Below are 13,037 nucleotides of genomic sequence, written 5' to 3'. Positions count from 1 at the left end.
GTCTTCTCCTGAAAACCTCCAATGATGGCGACTCCACCACCTCCCCAGGCAGCCCATTCCAATGGGCAATTGTGAGCTTTTCAAAGTTTTATTGTAGTTTCACCACATTATCTTAGGTCTTAAGCTGTAACGGTGCGATTATGTCAAAGAGATGTTCTTGAAGGATTTCCAGCAACTCAGTGGCCCTCCAACGGGGGCAGGGAATATACCTACACAAAATATAGATGTGTGGCAGCACCCTGAAATCAGGCAGCCATACCAAAGTTAGTCAACTGCTCCCACTGATGGAGGACCTGGAGTTTTTTACATAAATGCTACAGCAGAAAGCAACTGGAGAAAAGACATTCGTGTTTTCTCCATTAAACATTATTCATGTACACGCTGAACACAGTTTAAATATGCCTCTACATAAAGTTAATGATTGTTGTTTAGTACAGTTCTACAATATTTACTTAACTGAATGCAGAAATTTACCTCAGTTAAACAGGCCAGCAGAACTAGAAAAATCAGATAGTATTCATGCATGCATTTGTCAATCCAAAAAAAAACCTTTCCAAGAATTTCATCTATGAAGAAGGAATTTTAAAGCATTGTTCAGTAACAATAAAGCATAGAAGACCTAGTAAGAAAGGCCAGTAACTGACAGTTTTGAAAAGCAACAACAGCAACACAATAAAAGCAAATGGGAATGCCTCTGTGTAAGTTACTGGTTTTACTATTACTACTATTTGTTTGGCATGGGTAATTCCCCTGCGGATCAGAAACTCTAACTTTCACTGCAAATCAGCTTGCTACTTTCTGTAAAGCATTTACCTGGTGGCTTGCCAGAACAAATATTTTAATGTAAAATGTAATAAATGGAATGAAGGTATTGCATCCAATTTAAAATTCCATATTGTGTAAACTATTGATATTAACGTAATTGAGTTTGTAAACAATCCATTTGTGGAAGCTAACCTTAGACACTGTATTGACCCAAAATATCTAGTGTGGCTCATCTGCAAAATGAGGCATCAATGCCTGGAATTCATTAAAAGTGTTACATGTTTAATTTTTCCTGCCCTACAGCTCCATTGTCTCGTAAAATTTTTCCTTTGATGTCCCCCACTAAAAGAATTAAAGGAATATTGTAATTGAAATGTCATTAATAATTCACAGGACCCTCCTCCACCAGCAATACATCTGATGAAATATTAATTGAGCTCCACAGACTGACAGTCTGCAGAGGAGCACTTGCCTGTAATTTGAACCACGAGTCCTGATCTTGCTGTAGCTCAGACCTGCCAAGAAGGCAATTATCTGGATGGTCTTGCCCAATCCCATCTCATCTCCCAGAATTCCTCCTGCCTGCTGGCAATGCAATTCCCAGAGCCACCTAACACCTGTCTGCTGGTACCTAAAACAAGGAAAAAGAAGATGGCAAATGTTTGATAATACAGATCATAACAGAAAGTACTTATGAATTAATCATTTGGCAAGGACAGACCAGGACATTATACTAGTTACAGTAACATGCTGGATGTGTGTTTTACATGAGTGCTGTATTTTCTACGTCATACATTTTTGATGCACTCACACATTACATGTGACTTTCATCCTTTATGAAACACTGACAGTCACAGTAATTAGAGAGTATTTTATTTCATGTATATTTTGAGTGTTAAAAGCAACTTGGAAGGCTACTCTAATGAGGCATTATCTTTTGAAAGTGGACTACACACAGTAAATGTTATTATTTAGAATATACACCTTGATCTGAAGGAAGAGCTTGACTTACAAGGGGTACAGCCTTTATACTCCACTGTGAAAACTGACCACATCTGCCAAAGCATGCTTTCTTTTTAGGTAAATTCATTCAATAACATTCAGTCTCTTTCAGTGAGGAAAAAAGCCAACCAAGGCAAAATGTTTTGGAAAGCAAACCAATAGAAACTATTCCAGTGAATGGAATGCAGCACAGCGTTATTACATGATTGGATCAGGGCAGTTTCTACTCCAGTCATTCAGAGGAAATTTTGTAAGCAACAATGCAAAATACATTCCAGTTAAAAAATGGGGACTAGAGGGCAAGATTTACAATGAAACTCAAAAGGTGGAGATAAGATGCTGGACTTTCAAATGGCTTTAGGATGTGTTTGTTTATATTGATATGAAATAGTGAGATCATTAGGAATAATATGCCATGTGTGGGGGTTAAATTGAAAACAGTATAGAAATAAATGATGAAACAGTGTATTTAAACTATTATAAAAAAAAATGAATACATGTTTCAGCATTTCTGTGCCTTGTAACTTAGCCAGTATAATTTTTCTGGATGGCATGCATTCCTGGAGTGCAGAGCACAGAGAAGAGCAAAACAGAAGTACTATTTTTTGGTAGAACAGGGATTGGTCATTTCAGGGCATTATCTTGCATGCATTCCAAGAGCACTCTTTGAACAAGTAATATTTAGGACTACTGACAGCTAATGGCACTGGTACTAGTACTATGAAAAACTATTAAAACTGCTAAACAGAGACAAACAAATCACTTGAGTAGTTAGAAAAAGATGATTAAAGAACATGTCTAATGGTTCAGACATTATCTGATGGTGTCTCAAATGCTTTATATCAAGAAGCCCTTAAAACTCCCTTTTATTAGAAATTAATTCATCTTACAAATGCAGCAATATAAAAGCAACTATGACATGGCTTGCTGGATTAGTTATAATTGGTTTAAGATGCTACCATTACCATTTTGTGAAGATGAAACATATTCTGATAGAAATATTAAGGAATTGGAGATACCCTCGTTCCAGTCAGAAGTGGCTCCCCCACACTACTGTCCAGCATCTTTTCAGAAGACAACCATTCAAGAACTTTATGGCATTGTTTTGTATTATTTCTTGGGATTACATCCAGTGCTTAACAGGCAGCTACATTTATAAGAATCTTTCTCCACCTCAGAGAAAGCTTTGTAGTACAGAATTAAATGCGAAATATTCTACTCCAAGGTTATCCAAGGTGCTTTCTCTGTATAATCATACAAACATGAAATGATTGCAACTATGAAATTTTTTTATGGTTATATGGAGAGATAATAAACTATCTTTAATCTTATCCTTTCATTGCACTGATTTTTACCTTTTTTTTCCACTCCAAAAATACTGCAGAACTAAAATAAAAATGTTGCCTGGTCTTGCAGAATAGCTATGTTTGGATTGTATTTCACATGAGTAATCATGCTGTGACCCACCCCTCAAAATTCACCAGAGTTCAGCTGCACTGTTGCTAAGAAAACATCACATTTTGATGTACCAGAGAAGTCACAGACTGAAAACAAATAATGAAGGAATATGGTCCCTTGTATATACAGACAGCGTTCTCTCAAGCTATGTGCATACAGCTTAGTGCAATGTTTGAAAGTCAGCCTTGCTCACTGTGTTTGGTTTTGTTCCATGGAAGCATCAGTGGTGTTCTTACTGAATGTCCCTCAAAGCAAACAAGTATACAGGGAAGAAACAGATGGTCCACTTAAGCAAGCTTACTGACAGACAAACATAAGGGTCTACTATTTCTAGTGTGAGCTGACTTCCTTGGAATTCAATTCAACCACACAGGAAGATCACTTACAGCATACTGGTATACACCTTGGGTCAATACACTTCCATGTTTTGCACTAAACTTGTTCAGAGCTCAATGTTTAATGCCTATTGACTACGGGCTTTCCTGCATTGGAGATTTCAGCATTTAAGTTACAAGATGAATCATTCAAGTCAATTGATCTTTCTAACCACTTAAGTTTTGTCAACTGACTCATGCTTGCAGGGATACCCTTCATTAGTGGGGCTGGTATCTCTAAAGATTAAGTTTTAGTCATCTGCTTTATTTCAATTCCCTTCAAGTTGCTCAGACCACACATCCGTCCTCTGGATGATTACTTCTGCAGTGCCTTTGCATAAACAACTGGAGACCACATATTGGCGGGGTATTGTCCTAGCAACCAAGTCATTAATTCCATTCCATTTTAGAGCTAGTGTTTTCCTTCTGAGGAACTGCAGGACAACAGTAATAATTTCTTTGAGGTTAAGACTAAGTGGTTTAGTTGGAAGGGGATACCATGCACATCCATTACCTACCCGGGCTTCCTACTCACTAATCATAAGATTTTATAGAGTTAGCATTTAAAGAATAGATATTTTTCCTGCTGCACGGAATGTTACTGACAAAAACTCAGGCCTACTATGCATGGAACTTAAGGGAGAGAGTAGAGGTGAAGATAATGTAGGTGCTAGCTTGTTTTGTCTGTGTTTTGTAAATAGCTTATTAAGATGAACTTGAAAGTGTGTCATGTCCAAGTCTGCAATGCACTAAATAACTAAACTGTGAGTTGTAGAGTGTTTTCCACCTGCTAAAGAAATGAAGAATTCACATTCTATCTTTTAAAACTCTACTGTGCAAAATGTTTAATAGTATTTTATAACATGTATTGTAAGTAGTTACTTTGAGCAGACTCTGAGTAGCAATTTCAATAAGAAGCCATCTGTTATTTTTTTATTGGCAGAAAATCTCCACCCTATCACAGAAACACCCATGTTTCTTCTTTTCATTTATCACAACTTGCCAACACAACATCTTCACAACACAGTTATTCAACCACTCCATATGTGAAATAAAAGCAAGCACTGATTAATAAAAGAAATCATTTATAGAAACTGATAAGCAAAGCTTTTTAATTTGTAGTTTAGCTAAATAGGCATTCACAGTATTCACATCAGCCAGTTGTATTTTCATGTGACTGCCTTTTGTATTTGTAATAAATTAGTTTCTTTAAAGTTTGATCCTGAAGTCTTTCTTTTTGAAGAAACAATCCTATAGAAACAAGTGAAGTAGAAGCTAATGCATGATTCACTGAAGTAAGAGTTACAGCAAAGGGCATCCAGAAATCACAATGACTATTACTACTAATATTATTAAACAGCATACAACATCATAATATTAAACTTAACTACACAATACATACTTAAAAAGCTTTTTGAAGAGAAATCCTGGTACTTTGAAACCCTCTTCAAATTCAGTGTCACTTTCTTCAGAAAGTTCCTCAGCTGTTTGATGTTCTTTCTCCTTCAAACGTTCTTTTTGCCACCTCCTGGAGTAACAAAAGGAGTCAACATTCAGTTACTGCATAGGAAAGAGACTACACAAACTACACTGAATTTGCCATCAGGTAAAAACCCAACAAAAATGCATTCTCTGACATCAAGATTTAAACAGGAATTGTTTGGAGGAGAAAGTTATGCAGGTAAACACTCAAAATACCTGACATATTAAAAGGTATATGCACTCCTGCCTATTTAGTTACAAGCCTTCAGAATTCAGAGGTAGTTACAATTTCCTGTAGAAAAAAATATAATGGAATCAAGAGCTAACAGCACCAAAAAAAAACAACCCAAACCCCATGGTTACCTTAAATTTCTAAATCTCCATTAAAAATAACAAAAATATAAATAATATTTAGGTATTCCAATGCTTAATTAATGTAATCATATATATATAAATACATGTCATGGAATGAAAGGCAGAAAACTCAGGCCAATATAAACTAAGTTAAACCCCTAGCACTGCAATCCACTGTATTAAGTAACAAACAGCCTCTTGAGTGAGATGCTGGAAAACTCATCTGCCCAGTCTTTCAAGTTTACATTGAAAAAACCTCTGGAACAGTCCTGGATGGAAGAAAAATTAACAGGACATAATAGTTTTCCAGTATACTCCAGTTTCTGCATGCAAAAGATTACAGGCGAGTTAATATTCATTTACCCATTCTTAAGCTGCCTTTGTAGCAGCACACAAACCAAAACAAACCCCAAACTAAACACCAAAAAAACCCCAAAACAAATCAAAAGGGCAGGATAATGGCTTAGCACTACATATTCTAAGAAAAAAGATTACTGAACTATTAAAAAAGGGAGGAAATACACATTTAATACTTTATTTCCAGCCTTACTATGCCCAATCCAGTGTGCTTTAAGTTTATGTGCTGAGTGCCTTATGTTTTCAGAACTACTAGTCCAATTTTATCCAGATCAGGAAAAAGAAGCATAATCATAAAAATGTTATTTAAATCTGGCCCAAAGTTGACAATGTCAGGTATGGAAACATAAAATGTTTCCTTGTCTTTACATAAGCCAAATAGAGTGAGTTAGAAACACGTTTTTTTTCTCAAACAACTGCCCATAAGACAGCAAATCATCCCTGACATTGTGCACTTCCAACCTGGCAAGTAAACCAGAAGACACTGTAAAACATCTGAATTGCTGCTCAAAGTCTTTAGGACTTCAGCCATGCTGCCATCTAGCTTAATCACATTAAGCACAGACATGGTTGACACAATGTAACTCCACCCAGCCTGATATAAGAAGTTCCTGTGTTGCCCTTATATGTTTTAATTACCTAAGCAGTTCTGGGGGCAATTAATCCAATGATGCCTACCTTCCTAAAGGCACTATTTTGCATTCTCTGGTATGAAATAAACTGAGAACACTTAAAAGAAACTCTTCTTGCAGTTAGGTCATTGAAAATCATCTTCCATGGGATCTGCAAGCTTGTAACATGACTCAAGCTCAAGCTGCATTTTCTCTAGAGGCAGCATTAGTAAGAGTTTCTCTGGTCTTCCTGACTACTGATTTCAGTGAAACTTGTAGGAACTTAGACTTGAAGGTTTCTTGGTCTCTGGAAAAATTGTTTAATAAAAGTTTGGTTAGGAACTACAGGGAAGAAATTCAACACTTTATATAGTTCATAACTATTCATCCAACCACGTAGCCTTTCTCACAAGAGAAAGATAATTATGGCACGTTTCTAGATCAGCTTTCCACTAGTATTTTTTTTTTAGAAAACACAGTCTGTCTTTATGGAACCAGTCACAAACTCAGAACTTAGTACTGTTTTATTAAGTGAAAATGAACACCACCATTGCTAATACACACAAGTTACAATAGCTTCCAAAAATGATGGCACTGAAAAACTGAGTAAGATAATACAATGCTGGATAGGTTTAGAATATATTCATTGAGATATATTCTGATCTGTTACAACAGGAAGTCTTCAGAAGCAAAAATAATGATGAAGAGAAAAAGCAGCATATGCAGGGGAAAAACCCCAAGAAGGACAAAGATAGTTAAGTTTTCTGATTCAAAACTGATGTGTTGCTATGTTTATTATCAGACTGTTCTTACACAATTATATGAAATTATCATAGAATGGTCTGAGTTGGAAGGGACCTCCAAAGGTCATCCAGGCCAACTCCCCTCTGCAGTAAGCAGGGGCATCCTCAACTAGATCAGGCTGCCCAGAGCCCTGGTGAGCCCCACCTCCCTAGGCAACCGGTTCCAGTGTTCCACCACCCCCATAGCAAAGAGCCTGTTCTTAATATCCAATCTAAATCTGCTCTTTTCTAGTTTGAAGCTCTTGCCCCTTGTCCTGTCACTGCAGGCTTTTGTGAACAGCCTCTCTCCACCCTTCTTGTAGGCCCCCTCCAGGTACTGGAAGGCTGCTATTAGGTCTCCTCAGAGCCTCTTCTTCTCCAGGCTGAACCATCCCAGCTCATTGAGCCTGTGTTCATAGCAGAGGTGCTCCAACCCCCTGATAATTTTCATTTCATCAGTTCCTTCCTAGATTGAGGGCTTCAGCTCTGGACACAGTACTTCTTAAGCAGTAAAGGGAACTTACTAAAAATATATTAAGTGCTGAAGTTTTCTCCACAGGTATTTTTATATATCTCTCCTAACACAGGAATGGAAATTTCTGTTTTAGACTATAGTCTTGTTAAATGTTTGATTTCAGAAAACACCATTCATGCACTGGAAACTAGCAGGCAGATATGATACATTCTAGAGGCACAGTATAAAACTGCTTTTATTTTTGTTCAGTGTTGTGCTATCTGCCACAGATGGCAAATTAGCCTTCTGAGTTCTAGAAAAAGATCAACAATTCAAACTAACAAATGCCAACAGTCATTGCTTCAGACTGTGTCATTACTGGAACTGTGACATGTCAGAACTTTATTATTTTGTCTGACTGGATTATGAGAAGACTCAAACCAAGGAAGAAAACTACTTGCCCCACTAAAATAAAAACAATTGTACATTACAAAGCTTCTGAACCAGCAGTTTGGTAAAGAGTCCATATTAAAGTTGAGCACGGCAATAATTTGCACAGTAGTTTGCTTCTAATTCGGTATTCCAACATCAATTGACAGTAGCCAACACTGGAGCTTCAGGCTCCCATGGGAAGAAACAGATTGCCCTCTAGTGTACATGAGAAAAAGTGATCCAAGAACAAACAAGCAACATTTCTGACATTAGTTTGTAGCTGCCCAGGAATTGAGGCACTTCACCCTAATATAACTACTGTATTTTCTGCAGGAAAATTAAATTATTAGATACCTGGATGTATATCTAGAATTTGAACTAATAAATATCATACTTAATTTTCTTAAAGGTTTATTTTATGAACATGGTATCAGTTCCTTTACTAAAGTGTATAATTACAGAAGGCTCTAGAACTACATCTCTTTCAAAGATCTGGAGGTTCTTTTCCCCTCAATTACAAGTTTAAAGGAAGAGTAGCAAGTTTTGCTTACCATTACCAACTTTCAAAGTCTGAAGAAGATATTCAGTTTCTGAAAGACTCTGAGACACTGCATTAAGATATTCTACATTAAAACTTCTTTCTTTTATTTTAAAAAGTGTGAAGATGTACAATAGCTGAAGCAATGGCAGGACAACCACTATTTGCTACATCAGACCTGCCAGTTATCAGTTTGGTCTTGCACCTTTCCCCAGAAGTCAAACTTTGGAAGGAGAAACAGTAGTATGTTAATGTTTGACTTAACTACACAGTAACATATTAACCATTTGATCAATATATTCCTTACCCACTTCACTTGAACATCATTCGTGTGCTCAAACAATCAGAAGATACAGGTTTTATTATATTGGCAAACCACCTTGAAAAGAAAAGCCTGACCTTTAAGAATTCTGTTTAATGTGGTTCATGGTCACTGACACAAATACAATTTTATCCTGAAAGTGCAGTATGAAAGCCATATATCATACAATTAAATCTTCCTCAATATAAGGATGCATTCAGATACTAAGCCCATTTCCCACTTACTGCAATACCCTAGAAAGAAATTCTGCATCCAAAACTGTAATGAGCACAATTTAAAAAAAATAGCAATAAAAATTCCAACCAACAAACCAGTCATGAGCCAAGCTGAATGTTTAATATAGCTTGCACTTGAGAAGCACAATATGTTTTCTATTTTATGTAGCTAAGAATCCCTTACAGATTATTCTAATTTGCTAAATTGAAGCATTCAGCATTACTTTTCTGATTTAACTTTTTATGGCCTATATGGGTGAATTTAATTGGTACATCCTAACAGATGAAATACATGCAGTTAGTACCGCAAGTCTCCATAAGAAAATTAAGAGTGATGTAGATAATTACACACTTGAGTTTAGAATGAAAGGTGTACTCAGCGAGTGAGCCAAAATATATCTTCATTTGCGTCGTGGCTTTGTCATTTTAAAGAGCAGTTAGGATGCTCTAAGAAAGTATCTTTCAGGAAAGGTAATGTTTAATCCTTTTTTAATTTATAACTCTGAACCATCAAGAGATTCAGTGACAGATACTTCACACAGAGCTAGCGCGTGAAATCTGAGCTGAGAAAAACAACTTATTTGTAAGCAAAATTTTTGTTTGATTCTTTGTATCAACTGCTTTGTGCACTGATAACCGTGATTTCCAGCTACTCAGCTGCTTGGATGTCACTTGGGAGACATGGGTAGAAGCAGCTTTCCTAGCCTCCCCGCTGAGCACTTGACAACAATTGAAGAACTCAAGCAACCGTACTCCACGAACTACACGGAACACACAAGAGAACGCAGATACAGCATTTATCTCCTACAGCATGACATGTAATTCCTTCCTTGAAGCAGCAGGCAGATGCATACTGACAACTGCTATGGGAATAGTGACCTTATAAGACTGTGATTTTTTTGTGTGATAATAATAATGTAATGCATTAAGTACATATATTATAAGTAGTAAAAATTGCTTGGATATACTTTTGCATTGCATTTTAACACATGCAAATGGAAACTTTCATAAACATGCAAAACAGGCCCAATAAACTGCAGTTTCCACACCTGCAAAGTCTTGAGAATAATACAAGAGAACCATGCAGCAGTTTTCTTGTTGAGAACAAAGAAAAAGATTTATTTCCTATGCATTTAATCTGCATGCATGTTTACTTTTACATAAAAGAAGCTGAAAACAGGTGCATTTTCAGTCATTCCACAGATCTCAAAGAAACTGCCTCAGCCATGACCTGATAAAGCAAAGACCCATGCAAGGGAAAAAGAACTGAAGCTACTGAGAGCATGAGCTGAATTCTGTATATTTAAATGGCACTTTTGTTCATGTTCTGCTGATCACATCTTGCTTAGAGTGACCAGGCTGACCACTGAAAATCATCCATAGAAGGACAGAGTCAGGTACTCTCCTGGCTGCCCTGTTTACTGCAGATAACACCAGCTCCTGTTCTGAAAACAGTTTCCTGTTCCAGAGATGCTTTGCAGCCCTGCAGTTAGCGAAATTATCATGCTTTAACAACACCATTGTAGTTTCCCCTTGACACAGACCAATCTCGCCAAGTCCCATCTCTGAAAAGTTTTAATGTTAAGGAAACTAATTTTCAATCTTTAAGAATATAGGACTGCATTGGTGCCAAGCACAAGACTAGATGTTCAGAAGATTAAAGTAATCCTACAGGATTTTCCCCTGCTTCTCTGAGGTAAAATATACCATAATCTCACCCATTTGTTTGCATTCACAAGTAAAACTGACACAAAACAAGATATAAATGTAAGCAAATGACAGCATTTCTATAGCATTCTTAATATGTTTCTTAATTCACTACATTTTATTTTCTTATGGCATTTCCCATAATGAAGATTACCTGGGGGGGTACCAGCATAAACACATCAATGTGGACAGCTGCAGCTTAACAGTCACAATAACTGTAGTTATGAAATTTTTAAGGGATGTAGTGTTTTGGTAGCAATTACAGTTACTGATATTTCTAAAATTCATTTAGGCTTTTATTGTAACTTTAGTAACCAAAAGAAATGTAGTCTATGATATGACTTTGCTAAGGATAAATTGTCACAATCTTAACATTATTAAAAACGTGTTTGAATGAATTTGAACTGCAAGTCATATTAAAACTTTCAATCAAAATAAATTACTCTTGATGAGAACACTGAATTAAAAATGATTTAATATTGGTCTAATTTAAATGTGAAAAGCATAGTTTTATTCAATAAAATAGTAAATATTTTACCCATTGAGTACAATTAATTTTTGTTAATGCAACCAATAAAAAATGTATTTCTTTTTGACCCTTTGGACACTGCTCAGATAAGCCTCTTGCTGAGCTCTTCTATTCAAGCACAAAAAAATATGTTTTCACTCTGAAAAGCATCATCCTGGCACTGCAAACCTATTGCTTCATATTGGCCGCTGATCTGCCTTTGAAATACGGGATGTGAAAGTGAAGCTGAACTCTTCCTACCTAAGCTTTTGTTACCAGTAATTCTACAACTGTGAGAACCTCTGCTATCAGGAGGCATCTCTTCATTCACAGCAACTCAGGCTCTTACCACAGGGGAGGACAGTGTTTATGCCTCTACCTGACCCTTTCTCTGATACAGTTTCATTTAAATCCATAAGATTTCATATTTTCATAGAAGTGTAAAATTTGTCTCTCCCATGTATTAATTAAGTTCCTGTGCTAGGACTTACCACTACATCAATCATACTTCACTGACTGCCATCATATATATTCTTCCTTTCATTCCAGAGCAACTGTTTTCAAGTTGGAATCCATGATTTTCTACAGGACTATAGAACTACTTAAAGGTAGCTAAAAAGCAAGCATGTTATCAGCAAGCTGAAGTACATTACGCAAAGCTCAGTCCTTATACTAGATGAAAGAAAATATGCCAGTGGTTAGAGAATGATTAAAACAAAACAACTATTTTAGTGATCTTGACCTTCTGACTCCCAGTATGCCCAGAAATGTTTTTCACTGGCATGTTAAACTGTTAAAACACTGACCAGACAAGTTACATGTCACTTTTGCCACTTCAAAATGTTTTCCAGGCAGGTGTGAAAACAGAGACATTGCTCAGTTTTAGGAGCTCAACAGCTGTACTACCAGTGGGGAAAAAACCCACAAACACAAGCCAAAACCAAGCAAAACTCTCTCAACAGCACACTGCAGCTACAGAGAGATCATCCACATACAGGTTATACAAATTTCATAAATCATGGATTAGCACAACATATTTCAGCTGCCATTAAAAAAAAAACCCAAAACTGAAAACCAAACAACTAAGCTGTGTTCTTAACTTCATTTCCTCACTTAACACCAGATTTTCCATAGAAACCTTACTCAGTTTATAACCTTAGGTAATCATCATAACAGAAAACATCACTACTACCACCACTGTCACTATCTCTTTAGATAATGGTGGTTTTTATCCCTCACTTTCATCATGAGCAGAAAGAAAAATCAGTCAAACAGAGCAGTTCTTAAACCTGACTAACAGCAATGTAAGTGTCCAATCTTCATTATTTGTATCTTCTACTAGAAGTCAGACAAGAGATATTGCATGCTAATGATCTAGATATTGTCCCTTCCACTGTAAATTATTTACAAGTTTAAATTCAAAAGAGTTTTAATAACGATTTTTCAAATAAACCTGTTAGCCATATAAACTATATGTAATTACCTTGTATTTCAATAAACAGATTATGCAAAACCAACATGCAACTATAGTTTACTCAAATGATTTCCTCTTGACGAGCAGCTAATTACTTCAAGCAAAAAACTCAGCACCTCATCCCATTCCAAACCAAAGATTTCTCTCTCAGTGGAAAATTGTCATTCCTCTGAAGAGAGAGGGCATTGTATGCCTGCACTGT

At 36.4% G+C, this 13,037-nt stretch overlaps 1 protein-coding gene across 3 annotated transcripts in view; it reads right to left on the bottom strand.

Annotated features, from left to right (window-relative positions):
* Positions 1 to 13,037, bottom strand: part of ERCC6 (ERCC excision repair 6, chromatin remodeling factor) — a 48,935-nt gene that overhangs the window by 26,779 nt on the left and 9,119 nt on the right. For 2 of the 3 annotated variants that reach the window (XM_054163345.1, XM_009897715.2), the window contains 2 exons: positions 5,002 to 5,127; positions 1,238 to 1,396 (listed from right to left, as the gene is read on the bottom strand). In XM_054163345.1, the coding sequence (XP_054019320.1) occupies positions 1,238 to 1,396; positions 5,002 to 5,127 (285 nt within the window). The remainder of the gene's footprint in view (positions 1 to 1,237; positions 1,397 to 5,001; positions 5,128 to 13,037) is intronic. The other variant, XM_054163346.1, reaches the window with a different exon arrangement.

Source organism: Dryobates pubescens, chromosome 8, assembly GCF_014839835.1.
Source record: "Dryobates pubescens isolate bDryPub1 chromosome 8, bDryPub1.pri, whole genome shotgun sequence".
Classification (NCBI taxonomy): domain Eukaryota; kingdom Metazoa; phylum Chordata; class Aves; order Piciformes; family Picidae; genus Dryobates; species Dryobates pubescens.
The sequence above is the reverse complement of the archived record's forward strand: the minus strand, read 5'-3'. Positions and strand labels throughout refer to the sequence as shown.